At 31.0% G+C, this 18,806-nt stretch overlaps 2 protein-coding genes across 3 annotated transcripts; one reads left to right on the plus strand and one right to left on the minus strand.

Moving 5' to 3' along the window:
* Positions 1-1,814: 1,814 nt before the first annotated feature.
* Positions 1,815-7,765, minus strand: SYN1 (Rad21/Rec8-like family protein). The gene is made up of 19 exons (XM_021440360.2): positions 7,713-7,765; positions 6,558-6,626; positions 6,392-6,450; positions 6,231-6,275; positions 6,116-6,135; positions 5,901-5,971; positions 5,706-5,805; positions 4,739-4,814; positions 4,562-4,631; positions 4,329-4,438; positions 3,862-3,932; positions 3,623-3,772; positions 3,243-3,411; positions 3,086-3,159; positions 2,872-3,001; positions 2,722-2,800; positions 2,314-2,631; positions 2,098-2,210; positions 1,815-2,014 (listed from the first exon to the last, which is right to left on the minus strand). Exons 1-19 carry the CDS (start codon positions 7,763-7,765, stop codon positions 1,932-1,934), a joined length of 1,860 nt encoding a protein of 619 aa, XP_021296035.1. The 3' UTR covers positions 1,815-1,931.
* Positions 7,766-14,521: 6,756 nt separating this feature from the next.
* LOC110424941 (putative inactive receptor-like protein kinase At3g56050) lies at positions 14,522-18,684 on the plus strand. 2 transcript variants are annotated; one of them, XM_021439665.2, is made up of 9 exons: positions 14,522-14,835; positions 14,931-15,069; positions 15,343-15,414; positions 15,561-15,704; positions 15,805-15,945; positions 16,184-16,632; positions 16,794-16,984; positions 17,073-17,205; positions 17,835-18,684. In XM_021439665.2, exons 1-9 carry the CDS (start codon positions 14,727-14,729, stop codon positions 18,431-18,433), a joined length of 1,977 nt encoding a protein of 658 aa, XP_021295340.1. In that variant the 5' UTR covers positions 14,522-14,726; the 3' UTR covers positions 18,434-18,684. The 2 variants fall into 2 exon arrangements, with proteins under 2 accessions (XP_021295340.1, XP_021295341.1); XM_021439666.2 differs by having other exon boundaries at positions 14,999-15,069.
* The last annotated feature ends 122 nt before the right edge of the window (positions 18,685-18,806 follow it).

Consider the following 18,806-nt stretch of genomic DNA (forward strand, 5'->3'; position numbering starts at 1 on the left):
ATAATATATAAATAATAATACTTAATTTATCATATTTTGTAGTCATTATTTTATTGTAAATATTTATAATATGAATAATATTTCAATTATAATAAAATATAATTTATTATATTTTAGATAATTATTAATTTAGTTTAAATATTTATAACATGAAATAATATTTCAATTATAATAAAATATAATTTATTATATTTTAGATAATTATTAATATACTTTCAATATTTATAATATGAAATAATATTTCGATTCTAAGAAAATTTAATTTAGTATATTTCAGATAAATTATTAATTTATTTTAAATATTTATGATATGAAATTATATTTCAATACTAATAAACTCTAATTTATTATATCGTAGATAACTATTAATTTATTTCAAATATGTATTATATTTTAAACAATTATTAATTTGTTATAAACATTTATACTATGAAATAATATTTCAATTAAAATAAAATCTATTTTATTTTAGTTTAGATAATTATTAATTTAATTTAAATATTTATGATATGAAATTATATTTCAATTATAATAAAATCTAATTTATTATATTTTAATAAATTATTAATTTATTTTAAATATTTATGGTATGAAATAATATTTCAATTATAATAAAATCTAATTTAATATATTGTAAATAATTATTAATTTATTTTAAATACTTATAAGATGAAATAATATTTCAATTAAAATAAATTTATTTTAAATATTTATAAGATGAATCAATATTTCAATTAAAATAAAATAAAAAAATATTTTGGTAGACAATTTCCAAAATTTTAAGACAATTTCATATTATTAATATTAATTAATCTTTACTAACAGTAAAATAATAAATTAATACTATATTAGTATTAAAATATATTATATGAATATTATTATGTGAGTAATTATTTGAAGTATTAATTCAGATTATAAATATTTAAAAATATAATAATTTAAATGTTATTATAATGGATTAATATTCATTGATAAGGTAATAATCAATATTATGTTTGTACTAAAATATGTTATACCAACACGAATTAATGTTGACATATTAATCATTATAAACAATTTATATTATGAATAAATTATATTTAAAAATAAAATCATATTATATATTTTGAAAACAAAAATAATTGTAAAAGTCTAAGAAATATTAATCTATAACAACAATATCCACATTATAGCATTATATAAATTTTTTAATATTAGGATTATTTTATCTATTATTATATTCATCTTTAAATCTTAGATAACAAAACACTATATTTTATTACATTATACTATACAATATTTAATACCTTATCATTTTATATAATTTTTTGTATACAACGCAATATTATTAAATGTTTAATTATAAATAATTCTATATAGTGTTAATGCATTTAATTATAAAGTTTTGAATGTTACAATTATAATTTTTCAAAAACTAAAATATTTTTTTAATTATAAAACAGTAGTCAGTAACAAATAATGTATTTAAAATAAATAAACTATGAACATAATATAAAATATAAATATAGAATGGAGTATGTAAAAGAAGTGTTATTTTTTTACAATTTTTAATTTTTTAATTTATTTTTTAATAAAATAATAATATTTATTTTATTTAATTAGTAATATATAAACTCTAATATATTGACAGAAAATCAAATACAAACTCAAAATGTAAAATTGAGATCGAAAGAGAAATCGGACTTGTAGATTCAAGTTGCGAACTATTTACTAGGAAATTAACAACACAAGTAGGCATAATCTTGTTTCCTTTCCTTTATATATTCTTTAACAAAAGAGAAAAAAACAAGGAAAGAAAAAGGCTCTAAAGCCGATTAAAATAAGAAAATTAACATTCAAAGCGATGTTTCACAGGAAAAGGAAAGAGAAGAGCAACTAACCAATTAATCCTTTTCCTTTCGAAACCAGCAGTTAACTTACCTTTTGTAGTGTCACATCTTTGGTCCTTTAGAGATGAGAATGTCTCCAAAGGCGTCCTTTTGTTCCACTTTTAAGAGACCTTGAGAAGTAAGAACTGCAAAGCAAAAACAATATTCAGATGCTTATATTTGACACTTTCAAAAACAATAGATCACATATTTTTGCATATATGTATACCACAAGTCTGATAGAAGAGCTGAGCTGCTCCTTTTCGAGTCAGTCCAGCTGCTAAGTTGTTCAGGGATTCTACTTGAGGGGCTCCTGGGGTTTCAAAATGTGCTTTCATATACCTGCAAAGCCAATTAAACAAAGGACCCGAAGTTAGGCTGAATCAGACAAAGTCAAAGGTTAATTTTTATTAACTTAAACAAAAAACGGATGGATGTTAAGAACAAATACTTCCTGATGTTCTCAGTCATTATGTCAGGAGGATCATTCGCCGGAACTTCCATTGTAAGTTGGGTTTCCACCAATAAATCTGAAAAAAATATATATATATAGAAGAAGCAAATTCCAGTACTGATTATGCAGATGTTATGGCAAAATAGAAGTCGATGAGTTCTTCTACTTTGATCAGGTGTCAGGTTTTTTGGTCCTGGACTTGATAACTTGTAGTCAATATCAGCTTCCCGAAACACTTCAACCACAGGGTCAAGGCTGCCAGTACTGTTCTTCGAAGTCGATGGCACAATATTCTTCTTGGACCCAATCCTATAGGTTCATCACAAACACATTGCTCATCTCCTTAATAAAAATTTTGTCTACCTTCTGATCTATTTTGGAAGATGAATTTTTACTTACCTTCCAATATTCACATCTAAGTTATTTGTGGGGATTCCATCTCCAGATACCGAGCTTCCGGTGTATCTTGCTGCATCTCCTGCAAAATGCACATGAAGCTTAGCTAATACACAATGTCTCCGAAAAGAAGAAAAGAGAGATGTTTCATACCAGAATTTCCAGGGGTGACAAACTGATTGGTCTCCAATGGTGTCACCTTATTTACCATGCTCGTTCGCTGTAACTCTATGGTAGCAGCATAAGAAGGGGAACCAACTCCACTGTGAAGATCTTCAAAAGGCTTCACATTCCAAATTCGATCAGACCACAGGGTTACAAATGAATTTCCTGGAAGCAAACTAAAAGACCTGGTTCCGAGACTTACATAATCCATTGGATTATCATACTGCACTCTATCCGGTGGAGATGATTCTGGTGGTCGTGGTTGTAAGGTCCTCACTGTGTACAGTATAAATATAGATTAACTTCCCTTCATTATCTCCTCAAGAACTTAAAAAAAGCAAGAAGCAGTGAATACTAACCGGAGGGTGAGTCATTGTGAGGTTGAGTGCTTTTCTTCCAGAGATCCAACAGTGGTGCTGGGTAAGGGATGTCTTGATTTCCTTTCGCAAACGTATCATCCATTAGTACAGTAGATGGGAGCTCCATGAGCTCAGCTATCTTCAAAGTAGACAGGATATTTGTGCGCCTCTGCATCATTTATAGCAAAAAAACCTAATGTTGCATAAGTGATTCTTGAAATGATTGTTTTCTTGGCACAAAACGCTTCTGATATGTGTGGTTCAGAATAATGTGTAACAAATATTTGCTCGTGGGGTAAGTTTAGTGGCTAAGTGATCTTGGTATGCAACACAATTATGCACAACATGAATAGGATAAATTGCAAATATGCAGAGCATACCCTTTTCCTCCCTCGTCTTGATACAATATCTGAAGTGTCATGAAGCCAGGATAGGTACACATGGTTCGGAAGTGTAATTTGTTCCTCATCTATGGCAATTCCTTTGGCTTTTCTCGCTTTTCGTCTTACTGGCCCTGGCCTCTGTTGGTCCTGTTTTCTCAAGGAGAATAAAATTAGCGCAGGCTGTATTTGCCATCTGATTCTTTGCAAAACTCTTAGTAAAAATCATTATTGTTTACTCTGGCTTCTTGGTTTTTATTAAGTTGTTGATCCAATTGGTTCTCTAGATGCTGCTCTTGGGTTTCTTCAGCTGCAGGAGATTAGCATGAATATCAAGCTCACTCTCATTCCTAGTTTTTCTAAAATGGAAAATAACTGAAATGACACAAAGAGATCACTGATATTAGGAAAACTTTCAGTTATATATAAATTTATGCACAGGAAAGCTTTCAAAACTTGTTTGGTCAGAAAATTCATGTTGAACAGCAATTATTTATGACAATGTTTGCATACTTGGATCTAAAATCAATACGAATGGTTCATTTACAAATATTATTCAGCAGGACTGCGAAAATGGTTTAAAAATTAAGTAAAGCTTCATATCTTTTTCCAGATTTCTTAAATCTTTCCCCCAAACAATCAAAAACTGCAGGCATGTTTAAGTTTGCACTATCCTTGACCATCTGAGGCATTACAGTACTCTTACCTCTTTGAGGCCCATCTTGCTGGGCTGGAGAAGGGACGGGAGTCGTTGGAATCTCTATGTACTCCTCTAAAGTGACGTTCAGTTGCGTCTCCCCGTCACCTTCTTCAAATCTGACACAGCAGTTAGAAAAATTGAGAGAATTATTCAGTCCACAGACACCCTTGTGAATTCTTAACTAAAACCTCTGCCAGCTATAGATGCGCACCCCTATGGAATTAAGCTTTTAAAGTTACCTTTCAAATTGATCATGAATGTGTGTATTAGGCTGAAATGAATCGAATAAGGTGATGTCGTTATCATCAGCTGTAAAAAAGAGAGCAAGAGTGGTCGATAATGCAGTATGATTCTCAGCTTGATGTACATGTTCGAAATTACCATCTAGCGGAAATGTTCAGGGGTGAAAAAAAAACCTTGATGGTGGTCATGGTTGAGATTATCCTCCATGGGATCATTGAAAAAATAGTATTCATCAACTTGGTCAAGTCGCTGTATATCATCAAAGGTAACAAAATATTAGGCCCGGAAGGGAATTGCAAAGGATTCTAATAACTGCTTTCTGTCATTCATAGTGGCAGACTTTTCTTCCACCGGCATCTAACAAGAATAGTACCTTTCTCGGCCTTTAGGCTAAAGATCGAGGCATCTAATAAGATTATGTTTCGATTTTAAGTTGTTCCTTCTCAGGGGAACTGATTTTCCCTTAACAATTCACTCACATAATTTTGATAATGATCAAGGGTGAACAGATTAAATACATGAAGACTCAACATGGTGAGTCACAGCGGAATTGGCCAAAGAAAGGAACAGGTGAACCAAAATAACTGAAACAAATGCATGAACTGTCAAAAATGGAAAATAATAGCTGCAGGTCTGTGCCCCAAGGCAAAAAGGAAGAAATCAAGAAGAAGAACAAAAGGTGGTAACATGAGAAAAAGTCCACACTTATTATTAGCAATTTAGCAGTGCGTGCTAATGTATAGGAAACAGATTTGAAAAGGTCCGCCCTTGGTAACATTTCAGGCTTCCCCCGAGCCCACCCAATTAGCATCCAAAGCCCCAGTGAAACGAGTCACCAGGCCTAGTACCAAATTTTGGAAAAACAGAACAAATTTAGTTAAAGCACCATGAATTAGGACAAGGTTATTTTACCTTATTTCAATATCTCTTTGAAAAACCAAATAACAAAGTGATAATAAATCCATCAAACCTCTCTCCAGCAGGGGCAGGGGAAAATATTAATTAACCATCGTATTTTAAACTGTCCAAACCTAATGGCAGAGTAAAACAAACATTTATAACAGTTTTTTTTTTTTGTATTGTTTCTTCCATAAAAAAAAATACCCTTACCTTAGAGAGTTTATATTATGAAAAATTTACCATGTTATGATTGTTCTGTTGAAACCGCATGGAGGTTTCTTCATCTTCAGGTTCTCCAACATTAGTGTCTTCATTTTCAGGTAGAGTAATGGTTTTTCTCCTGCACACAAAGGAGACAATGAGACAGAATAACACCAAAATCCAATCTCTTCAAATGGTTTTTTTTTTTTTAATTTGACAGAAGAGAGATTTTGCCCGGCTTTTGTTCTTGTTTTGGGAAGTAGAGTTGGCTCGTCCATCACCTTCCATGCATTTCTTAGTTCAACCTCAAACACACCAAAAAAGGAAAATCAAAGGCGATTAGCAAAAACAGTTAATCAACAGAAACGAATTTACTAATTGAAGAAGAAAATTACAGAACAAAAAAAAAGGATGAAAAGGAAATTATCCAGTGCTTTCCAAGTTGGTACCAGAAGCCGATTAGCATCATCTGTTAAACACAAAGCTACAGCATCAAAACCACAGTAAAATAAAACGGTAAATAGTAAAGGATTTTGAAAAATTGAGGGTCCAAAATTTATTTACCATGAAGGAGCATCACTTTTTTCTCATAGAGAATTACAACTCCACCTTGAGAGAATAAAGAGAAAATTAGTGAAATTACTAAAACGGAGTTTGAAATTCAGAAAACTATTTAAAAACATATGAAAAAATAGAAACTAATACTAATATTTATTTTGTTTTACCCATGAGAATGCTGGAGAGTCGAAGAGCTATAGGAACCGGAGGATATAGAATCTCTTCGCTGTTAAATACACTCGAAAGGAAGAAGGAATCTGAGTTCGTCTAAAATACAAGCTAAGATAAGGCAACAAAGAAGAAATCGCAATAACTGAAAAGGAAAATAGAAACCAGAGCTGAGCTACGTCGAGCTTGCTAGCCTTCCTTCGGTCGAGCTTCGACTGCTTAGTTCCAAGCAACCTTAATAAAAAAAGAGCCAAATTAAGAAAAAACAACAGAGAATAGTTATTTATTCCAGCTTATATAACAGCAAGCCAAACGGAGCTTTAATTAACAAAAAGTTCACTGAAAATGAACGTTTAATTTAAAAAAAAAAACTAAAAAAAAATGATCAAACTAGTAATGGAAAGTAAAACGGAGCATCAAAAGCAAAAGAGAGATTAGATCTACTTTTACAAAGAAAATCTATCAAAAATGGGGTCGAATAAAGGTGAAAATAAATCTCAAAGTAGAACTAATTGACAGTTCATTTTCAAATATTTACGTTTCACAGAGATTTAACAGATTAATAATGAAACGTAAAAGGAATACTTAACATCCAGACCGAAATGTAATCAGAAACTCCTTTTTTCTAAGAAAACTTTTGAAGAATTCAAATAAACAGAACAAATTCATAAATGAAAACAAATGAGCTTGTGATTATAAACAAAACAAAAAATAAAGATTTATATGGAAAAATAGAACAAAGAAAAGAAACTGAGCTTCGTTAATGGCGATCTATCATCGAGAGAGAAAGAGAGATAGCTTTTTCTTCTTCTAAGAGATAATTCTTTTTCAGATAAATTTCAGCAAAATATTACAAATATTACGATATTTAAAAAAAATCGAAGTTAAACAATGAAACGTAAAAGGAATACTTATCATCCAGATTAAAATGAAATCGGAAAGTTCTTTTTAAGAGAACTTTCAGCGAATTCGAAGTAACAGAGCAAACACATGCATGAAAACAAACGAGCTCGTTAATGGAGATCCTAAACACAACAAAAACTAAGTTTAACATGGAAAAACAAAACAAAGAAAAGAAACAGATCAGCATTCTTTTATAAACTTAAAAAACGAAAAAGAAAAAGAAACGGAGCTTCGTTAATGGCGATCTCTCATCGAGAGAGAAAGAGAGATAGCTTGTTCTTCATCTGAGAGATATTTCTTTTTCAGATTAATTTCAGCAAACTAATACAAATGTTACGAGATTAAAAACAAAGAAAAACTGAAGTTAAAAATGGATAAAACCAAAAAGAAAAAGACTAAGAGAAAAGGAAAGCTCACCATATTTGGCCAAGAGAAGCTTTGCGAGCAAGGAGTTCTCTAGAGTAGAACATTTTGTTTTTCTTCTTTTTTCCTTCCTGTTTTTTGAAATTTAAAAAGAAAAAAAATACTGAGAAATCAAAGAAACGAAGCTTTCGTTAATGGAGTTTCTGAGAGAGGGAGAGTTTTCTTTTCTTTTTCTTTTTCTTTTTGTTTTGGTTTTGTTGAGAGCAAAAGAAACAGAGTTTGTTATTTTCACTCTGCGTAGTGCGCAGCTGAATACTAAAGACGCCATAGCACAGAAGCGATTTGCGCGGGGTCGCAATTGCATGCAAAATGATGCAACGAGTATGATCCGGGAAGTCTTAAACTTACACCTAGCTGCATGAAAAGTTCGGTGCTACTTTCGCACAGAGCCAGAAACTGAGCCCCCAAAACGGTGCGTTTTATTCACTCCCCCCCACCTTCTATAATCTGCCCAATCTCTTCCTACATTACCGTGCAATTTTCTGTTCACTGTACACAGAATTTCCCACTTAAAGCTAAATCCAAATTGCAAAGAACTAAAAATTCTAATGAGACTTCATCTACTTAAATCATTGGAGAGGCTTGATTCAAAGCCATTAGAAATATTTCTTTTTCTTTATATTTTGTGGGGGGATTAACTGGGTTAGGCTCTTGGACTTCACGTTCCCAATGGGCTACACCAAATCCAACCTGGGCCCTTATTGGTGACTGAGAATGGGCTTATAAACTTCAAATTTCAATTATAAAAATATTTAGAATTTGTTTGGTTTAATTTTTTTTAGTTTAAAAATTTTTATAAAATTTTTATTATAAAAATAATTTTTAAAATTAAATTAAAACTGTTTGGTAAGTTGTTTGGTAAAATAAATTATATAAGCTTTAATTTTAATTAAAATTACTACATTCATGCTATCTTTAATTACTTAATTAATAAACTAAAGCGAAACAAGTCTATTTTAAGTTTATATATAATTTCAGAAGTTAAAAATCAAAGAAATTAAAAAAAAAAAAAACAACTCTCAAACTTATATAGTAGTAATAGTATTAAATTTTTTGAGTGAAAAAAAAAAATTAAATAGTACCTGAATGTAGCTTTAAATTTTGAGTTTTTTTTTTCTTTTAATCTTTATAAAAACAAAAAAATCTTAAAGTTTGTTATTTTGTTGTTAGGTCTTTTATTTTTTTTCTAATAGTCTTTATAAAGAGATAGAGGATAGGGAAATCATGATTTTACATTGAAAAAAAATGATTTGTAGAAAGCGAGAGAGAAAAGGAGATTGATTGGGAAAAAGAAGTATTTATGAAAAATTGATATATTTAAAAAAAAGAGAGAGAAAGCTTCTATTTGAACCTTTTCTTTAGTTTTTTTTTAATTTTGTTCTTTAAAAAGAATTATAAGAGTTTTTTCAAAAATCCTATTTAATCTTACTTCTACTTTTAAAAGATAAATAAATTTAAAAAATCAAACTAAACAAGCATTTAAAACAATTTTTTTAAACCAATTTTCCTTCTTTTTTCTTTTATTGAAAACGATAGCGATATCATCAAATTGCAATTGGTTGGTGAGAAATAAAACTATAGGTGCCCTTTCTTTCCACAAAACCCAAGTCATCCATCCCTTAAAGGTCTAGGTAAACCATGTGCAACACAAATTCCTCCATTGATAATGATGGATGCATTCTAATTTGTTTTTTCTTCTTTCGTTGTAGTTTTAAATTCTAATCTTGAAAAGAAAATATGTTCGAGAAAACGTTACTTAATATTAATATATAACTTGAAATTGATAATGAATTTATACATATATGAAAAAAAATGAGTCGATACATGTTAAGTATGTAGATAAATTGTTAATTTATACCGTTAATCAACAACATCTCCATGAAAAGGATCATAGTAGTTAATTTCTTTGATTATAGTTGAACTTGTTGAACCTTTCTCTTTCAAGGATGCCCACAGCTCAAGCTTTTAGTTTTAACAGTAAAACCCTTTTACTTTGTCAACAAATGAGTTTTTCTCTTGGTTTTAAGGAAAGTGCACATTGTTTTTGAGTAGGAAAGAATTAAAACAGAAGTGAATAATATGAATCCATTGCATCCTTATCCTCTAAACACGTGTTTAAAATGATCATTTAGGATTTTATCTAATATTTATATATGCCCAAACCTTTTTTACCTTAAAAAGCTTTATTTTTATTATAAGTTTATGTGCTGGTACCCAAAACGATTTAAATAAATATAAATTATATAAAAATAGAGTAATTTCTACATTTTATTTTTTAAATTAATAAAAGAAATTAAAAAAAAAGATAATTTGGAGTAAACTATTAAAAGTCTATCAAAATTAATATATATATCAATTATGCTTCATAAATAACTAAAAAAATTGGAGCTCATGTTAGTTGAAATTCTCTCTATGCTATTCTTTGATGAAAACTGAATTATTTATGGACACCAGGCAACAAAACCCACATGAGAATTATGGATATGGAGATCCCACCACCTTGCAATGAGAAAGGGCCATGATTGGCAGATGATTGGGGGGGTGTGGTTGTGTTGGTTTGTGGGGGTGGTGGTCCAACCATGAGCTAGCCATTCATTCTTTTTAAGAGCCAGGAAGAAATATTTGATGAGCTCATTATTATGGGAAAATAAAATAATAAATAAATATCAAAGAGTATTTACGTCTATTCATTGACTTGGAGCTATAAGCATGTGACACACTAAAGAATCCAGCCAAGCAATACCAAACTATTTCATTGACTCATTCAATCATTCCCTTTTTTACACTCAATCTGTTTTTATTTTTTTTTTCTTTCCCCTTTTCTTTCTTTGAAAGCTGAACCAAAAATTTGCTCTCAAAAAAATGTATGCATTCAGTTTGTGCCACATGACTTTTATCACTTCATTTATCACATCAAAATGGTCGGCCAATAATTAATTAATATATATATATATATATATAAAAATTCCTTTTTCTAGGTTTTTCAATGAATTTCTGTCTCGGAAAATTTCCATTATTTGGGTTTTTCTCTGATGCTAAAATTTTAATTAAATATATGTCATACAGCACTAAAAAAAATTCAAATTTTAACTATTTAAAATGGTAAATTAAATCCCTAGATTAAGTTAGGGCACTGAACTTTACTACCAATTATGTGTAGTGTACGTATATGATCTTCCCACAAGCAAGAAACACTTAACTTTTTATCTTAGTTTATCTACATCAGCTAGGTTAATTAATTACAAATCCCAGGCTTTTTAATTAATTTCATCCGATAGAGTCTAAATTTAATATTTTATTTAAGATGATCGATTAAATTAGTTATTATATTTTTAATTTGATTCAAAATAATCACAAATTAAGGGTAAAAAAATAATATTCGATTAGAAAATGCAAGAACGTAGAAAACGATTTTGACCGGTATTAGTAGCTGTTGTAGAAAATGGGTTATGCGACAAAATAAGAGGCGGACTACTACTAATCAATGATAGAGACTAATGCCACTTTCATTACTCTAAATATAACAATATCATTTCTCTTTCATGCTCTGACCTTTTCTTCTTATATTTTCCAGAATAAATGTCAAGAAGATATATAGTTTTGTCTTATTCCTTTGTTTTTCTAATAGAATATATTTTTTCATCGTTAATTTGTGAATATTTTTGAGTCAAAATAAAAAAATATATAGTGATAAAATTATATCTCGTTAAAGATGAGTTGTAAATTTAATTCATGATAAAGACCGTATTTCATAAAACAATGACTGGTGAACAAGTTTTGCTCCACGACAAAATCAGCTCGGCATAAATTATATCCATCACAATTAATTTTCATGTTTTGGGTTTTGAATTAAAGTTGAAAAATCAAATCCCAAAAGGGTATTCACTATTTTTGGACCACCTATAATTATTTTCCTTTAAAATATGAGATTTTAGATCCAAACTATGAGAATTTTCGTATGTGTCAAAAATTATTTCTCAAAAGAAAAAAAAAGTGTCAACTAATTATATGACATAATTTCTTAATTTTCTTTTGACAAATTGACTTTTTTATCAAAAAAAAATTATCTAAAAAAGGTTTCAACTAATTATATGATGTCCAATAATGTATGATCATCATAATCCTAAGCCTATATTAGTCATTAATTGTCAATTTCTATATCAAAAAGTTTAATTAATTAGGGTCCAAAAGCATATTAAACTTTACTAATCTCGTTAATGATTTTACAAAATTTTGACATGATATAATCACAATTATATTTGATTATCAATTATGTATAAAAAATACTGTGCCAATGGTAAACAATAATATATATAGTAACATATTTTGTTTTTAACAAAAATGTTTGAAGGGTTAAAACCAAAAATATGTGTATATTTAGGACCTTTTCTCTTTAAATTAAGTTAATAAATAAATTGGTAATTTTTTTTAACAGTGTGAAGTCTTTGAAATTGGTATGAATAAGGAAAGTTCAAAACTATAGAAATAAACAAGCTTTTACGTCGCCACCGTCTTGCTTTTGCCAACATAAGCAGCAAAGTTTTTCAAAAGCAATGCTGGCACTACATGCTTTACCCTTGATCAACATCATATATATGTATATATATATTACCTACATAATGACATGATAATAATTAATAATTACGAAAGCTCTTTGAAGGTGTTAATTGGAAAAGAAATAGATGTATAATTATAATTACAACACAAATTTCAATTATGAGATATTCTTTCCATGATCACTTGTTTTTTTGTAGAATTTGTATATTTAAATTCGAGTTCAAACACTAGAAAAATTAAAAAATTTTGAAAAAAAATACGTATTGGAATTTTTCATCTATCGAGTATGTATGATATAGTAAATGATAAGAAATAATACAAAAATATAGTGTGATATGTAAAAAACCACTAAAATATTATGAAAAGTCAATGCCCATTGCTTCAAACCCTGATATCATAAGAATACAATTAATGAGTTGATGATGACCATGTGGGTAATGAAAATTTTATGAAATCTTTAAACATATTCCACACATAATATTACAATATATTATTCAATCTCTCCTAAATCTTGATAATGATTTTGGGGACCTTGGAACATTTTGTTACCAAATTATTTGAAAGAATAACAGAAACATATATATGATCTCCAATAATTTGCAAAAATAAGATATAAAAAACTTTTTGTTCTCTAAATAAATTTTTTTATTTATGATTCGACAGTGAAATCGGGTTTTTCTTTTTATTTTCATTTATGTTATTTTTTAAAATTTTTGAATAATTATAGAAAACCGTTTTAGTGATTTTGATGGGATAATTATAAACAAAAGTCAAATAAATAAAATGATTGGGCTTCAAATGCCAAAGAAAAGAGTAAGACTTACCTCTTCTCACTTTTGCAACTTCAACCTATTAAAATTTAAATTGAGAAAAAACTTTGTAAGAATAAATAATACTGCTCGATTAATATAAAGTTTTTTAATTTAAATATTCAGAAATTGGATGACAAGTATAGACTCAATTGTTATTCGAAATATGAATATCCAAAATAAAAAAAAAAGAAGAGATTGAAAATTGAGAATCAAATTTAAGGAAGGTTCTTGGAACAAAATCTTTGTTGCTTGGATTAGGATGAAGAAAAATTAAAAAAAAAGGAAATAATTTGAAAAAAAAAAAAATGTTGGCAGCAACGCCGTCTTGCCCACGCCCTCATGACCGGACCCATGCCCACATGACCTGACCCATGCTTCCAACTCATTGTATCTTTACTTTCTGGATACAACAAGCGTGTGGACTATAACTCTACATTCAATTATTTATTCATTGTCCTTCTTAACTTCCTTTTTGGGTCTGCTTTTTCATTTTTTTTTAAATTTTATTTTTTTATCACAAGAAAAATCTAAATATCATAAATATATTTGATGGTATTTGGAAAAGGAAAATATTGTCAATATTATTGCTCCTTTTGGATTAAAATAATACACTAGGTTAAATTAAGAAAATTTTTTAAATTTCAATTCGAATATGTCAATCAATTGTAATGACGAAATTAAAATTTTGTGATTATAAAAAAAAATATTTATAAATAATTATATTAAAAAGTTAATATTTATAAAAATAAAATTTTAAAAAATAAAATATATTATAAAAATTTAAAACTTTTAGATTGTAGACCCTTTACTAGACCTCTTTCTCTCTGTCACCTGTAGTTTGAATGAAATGTTATTTAATTATTTACCAAATAGATAAATAATTTGAGTTAAATTTAAAATTTAAAATTTTGAGTAATTTTTTAATGAAAAGACGAATTAATTATACTACGACGTACAAAGAGTCATGGAATTAATTTTTGAGCCAATCCAAGTCACCGTGTAGGAAGTATCGAGGAAGTAACTCAAGCTCACCTAATTAATAATTAATTTTTAGAAAAAACATTAATTTGCAACGAAGTATATGCCAAGTCAGCATGGACCCCACGCCAACCCCCCCGCCACCCCTAGCTTTCCAAAAAAAGGCAGACGACTCAGTCCATAATTGCCACCTTTTTTTATCTTTCCTTTGTTTCTTTATCAATCTTCCCAGCCGGCATGGCCTACTACTTCACGTCACTGTTTTACCGCCGCCGAATCCAAGGGGTTTGGCTTCACTCGCCAACGAAAACTACGTTCAAGGGTAAATAAATTAAGTTAATTTTATAAACTGAAAATATAACAGTTAACTCTTTTTTTAACCGCGGTTAAAAAATGAAAGAAACCGAAATTTGAATAGGTAGAGAGAGATAAAAAGGATCCAGTTCAGTCTTTTTGAGTGTACGCGTTTTCAAAGCCAACAAGCAAAAAGGAAAACGAGGAATACTTATCTGAAGTCTAAATTCGATGGTTTCGTGTTGGATTCAGCTCTGACTCAGCTGCGTGTTCTCTTCCAAATCAGTGAAAAGTTTCCGGTTTTTTTTTTTTTTGAGTTTAAGCTCTCTCAGAGAGAAATTAAGCTTTTGATCAGAAGAAGAAAACGATGACGAACAAGAACTGGAAGTTTGTAAGATTAAGACAAGAGTTTGGAGTTGGTGTTGTGTTGTTTTTGTTATGTCAAAGTTTGGTTTGTCGGTCGTTGAATGAAGAAGGTAAGTTTTTTTTTTTTTTTTCTATTTCAAGTTTTGGTTTTTGTTTGTTTCTTGGGAAAGTGGAGGAAAATAGATGTTTGGTAATGGATATGTAGGATTGGCGTTGTTAAGATTTAGAGAAAGAGTTGTGAATGATCCGTTTGGTGCTTTTTCGGATTGGAAGGAAGAAGATGGACTATTTGACCATTGTTCTTGGTTTGGTGTCGAGTGCTCTGATGGCAAAGTTGTTGTTCTGTAAGTTTTTTCTTTTTCTTTCCCTTTTCTCTTTCTTATTTTTTCTTGCTCTAATGATATGTTTTCTACCCTTTTTTGGTGTCTACTGTTTGGTTGCTGAGAAAATAAAGGACAAATAATTCAAATTTCGAGCCTTTGGAAATCTTTGTTACCTCTTTTGAGAATATTAAAAGAATTTTAATGTTATTTTTGAGACTTGAATTCAGGCAAATTGATGGCTCATTTCCTTTAATTTGTTCCAAAATTTGATGGATGGAATGAATAAAAATGCAGGAACTTGAAAGATCTTTGTCTTGAAGGAACATTGGCACCTGAGCTTGGAACTCTAATTCACATTAAATCTATGTAAGTGGCTGCAACTTCATTATCTGCTTGTTGATATAAAAAATATGAAAACATGCTTTCTTAGATGGTTGCTTGATAATCTCTTTTAAGTTTACCCGGATCTACTTTCTTCGATCCATCCTTCTGAAGCCATTGTTTCCCTGTAGTATTCTGCGAAACAATTTGTTTACTGGGATCATTCCTGAAGAGATTGGAGAACTGAAGAAATTAGAGGTGCTGGACTTGGGATACAATAACTTCAGTGGACCAGTTCCACCTGAACTTGGCAGCAATCTGTCGCTGATGATCCTGTAAGTCGATGCTGTCAAAACCATTTGGTTCTCATTTTCTGGAGGTTTTTTCCGTCTCCCTCATCTAGTATAATGAATTGATTTTCTGCCTACGTTGCAGTTTACTGGACGATAATGAGCTTCTGATCAGTAGTTTGTCTCCCGAGATTGCCGAACTTCAGAAGCTTTCGGAAACTCAAGTGGATGAAAACCAACTATCTAACGCAGCTAAATCATCCTGCAAGAAAAGATTCAGCACATGGTATGTTAGTATATTTGATTACAAGTCATTCTCATATGGCTAGTTCTAATATGTCAAAAGAATAGAAATAAGCAATCCTGAACAAGTTTAGTTGCATCATATTTTCAGATGTAATTGTCATGAAAAATTTTCAACCTTTACTTATTATTTTGTGTTTTTTCTTTCTAGTGTAATTTTCCATTGGCAGTTTCTTTATGACCATTTGTTCTTAGTTGATCTTTCTTTATATCTTCGCTAGGAACATTGGCCAATCTGACGATGCAGTGCAGAGGAGACTTCTGCTAGCAGCAGCTGCCCTTTCACCATCTTTCAGCTTTTCAAACATACCTCCTCAGCCTCAGGGACCTCAAATTGGACCTCATCCTGCATCTGCTGAAACTTCCCCAGATAGTCCTTATAACAGAGACAATCCTCATAAACAACGTTCTTCTGCTCAAGTTCCTGCTCCATCAGAAAATAATACAGTATCACCTAATGCTTCTGCTCCATCCTCCCCAGGAAGCAAACCTACAAGTTCTCATGCTAATTCAAATCATCGGCCTAGAATAATAGCTGGAGCCATAGGGAGTGCCATATTTCTTCTCATAATAATCATTGGTGCCTATCTCTTTAAAACTTCTAAGGTATCTACTGTGAAACCTTGGGCAACAGGGCTAAGCGGACAGCTTCAGAAAGCATTTGTAACTGGTAATTCTTCTGCTCCGCTACAAAATTAGGCAGTAGATTAAAATTTAAAATCTTTCTTGATTTCAGACATATTAATGATTGCAATACAACTTAAGGCAGTTGTATTGTAATACTCATCATCTAGAATATTCATCATAGATGATTAATTACTTGCGTTTCAGGTGTACCAAAGCTGAAGAGATCTGAGCTCGAAGGAGCCTGTGAAGATTTCAGCAATGTGATTGGTTCTTCAACAATTGGCACTGTGTACAAAGGGACATTGTCTAATGGGGTCGAAATAGCTGTGGCCTCTGTCCCAGTGAAATCTGCCAAAGATTGGTCAAAGCCTTTAGAAACACAGTTCAGGAAGAAGGTATTATACTGAAAATTTCCATCTAGATACACATGCTTGATGTTTTGTTATGGTCTCTCCCTAACTGTTTCTAAGTTTATGGTTTCAGATCGACACATTATCAAAAGTGAACCACAAAAATTTTGTCAACCTTCTCGGTTATTGTGAGGAAGAGGAGCCTTTTACTAGGATGATGGTTTTTGAGTATGCTCCAAATGGGACACTCTTTGAGCATTTACACAGTAAGTGGCTAATTGTTGTTTTTGGTATATACATGTATATTCTATAACAATTCATTTACCCTGATGACCTTAGTCAATGTAAGTGTCACCTATTTTTGCATCTCTTCTGTTAAAGCAAGTCCTATGGTGCAGAAACCAGATAATGTTGCTTGTTACCAACTTATCAGTTTCTGTTTTTCTGCCTTTGTGGGGGGTGGGGATCCAAATTCTGCTACTTTGAGCATATCATCTGGAGCTGAGTCAGTTGTACTAATTTGTTCACAATATTTGCCTTCCAGAAAAAACAAAAATTGTTCACAATATGATGTTTATTGTCAATTTCATTAATATCTTGTATCATCTTTGTAGTTTCACCATTTTAAAATAGTGGCAAAAAGACTTGTTCAGTCCTCTTATCTGTCCAAGTTGTTGGACTTTCTCATAGAGAAAGGAACCTCATCTTGCAATTTTGAATTTGAATTATGCATAGCTTAGTTTGCTACATAACCTGGCATTAGAAGGTCATATGCTTCTTCACTTGAACAAGCAACAATATTTTTTTTCATTCTTTGTAAACATTTGTCATTTACCTTTTCCTTTGGTGTTCAGCATTGAAATTAAACATTGTTATCTTTTACTTGATATTGCAGTTAAAGAATCCGAGCACTTGGACTGGGCAACGAGGTTGAGAATCATAATGGGCATGGCTTACTGCCTTGAGCATATGCACCAGCTGAACCCACCCATTCCCCACAACAACCTGTCCTCCTCGGCTGTCAATCTAACAGAAGACTATGCAGCCAAAATCTCAGACCCCTGTTTCTGGAATGAGATAACTGCAGCAGAGAGGGAAGCAGACAGAAAAAACCTTGAAGATCCACCACTATCAAGCCTGGAAAGCAATGTTTATACCTTTGGCGTATTGTTATTTGAAATAGTAACGGGTAGGATGCCTTACTTGGTGGATAACGGTTCGCTTGAAGACTGGGCATCAGACTATTTGAGAAGGGAGCAAGCCCTCCGAGAGATGGTTGATCCAACTCTAAACTCTTTCGACAGGGATCAGCTCGAGGAAATCGGGAAGGTCATAAAATCTTGTGTCCACCCTGAACCTAGACGTAGACCAGATATGAAAGAAGTCAGTGCAAGATTGCGAGAGACCACTGCAATCCCACCTGATAGTGCAATCCCAAAACTTTCTCCTCTTTGGTGGGCAGAGCTCGAGATTATGTCTGCCGAAGCAAGCTAGGGGGATGAAGTTGAGGTTGTAAGTATGGGACTTGGATGTTTTCTCTGTCTGCTGCTGGTGGAGAGGCGAAAAGAATAAGTTTGCCCGTAAACCAGCACTGGTTGTATTTACTTCTAGAGAAATGGAAAGTTTGTTGTATATATTTGAGATAGAGAGGAAATCCGGGAAATTTTCCTTGTTTTTGGTTTTCAGTGTGAAAATTCATAAAAAGAAGAAGAAGGAAAGCATAATTGCAAGCTGCTTGATTTCTATTTGTTCATTGTTACCTTCTCTGTTGCAATGCAGAATCAATTTGTTGCCCAATCCTGCAGTCTTTCTTTGCCAAGCATTTTAGACTAATCCATTGCAACTGTGAATTGTACAAAGGAAAGAG

This window comes from Theobroma umbraticum, unplaced genomic scaffold (genome assembly GCF_002168275.2).
Source record: "Theobroma umbraticum cultivar Fairchild unplaced genomic scaffold, ASM216827v3 scaffold_81.0, whole genome shotgun sequence".
In the NCBI taxonomy this organism is placed as follows: domain Eukaryota; kingdom Viridiplantae; phylum Streptophyta; class Magnoliopsida; order Malvales; family Malvaceae; genus Theobroma; species Theobroma umbraticum.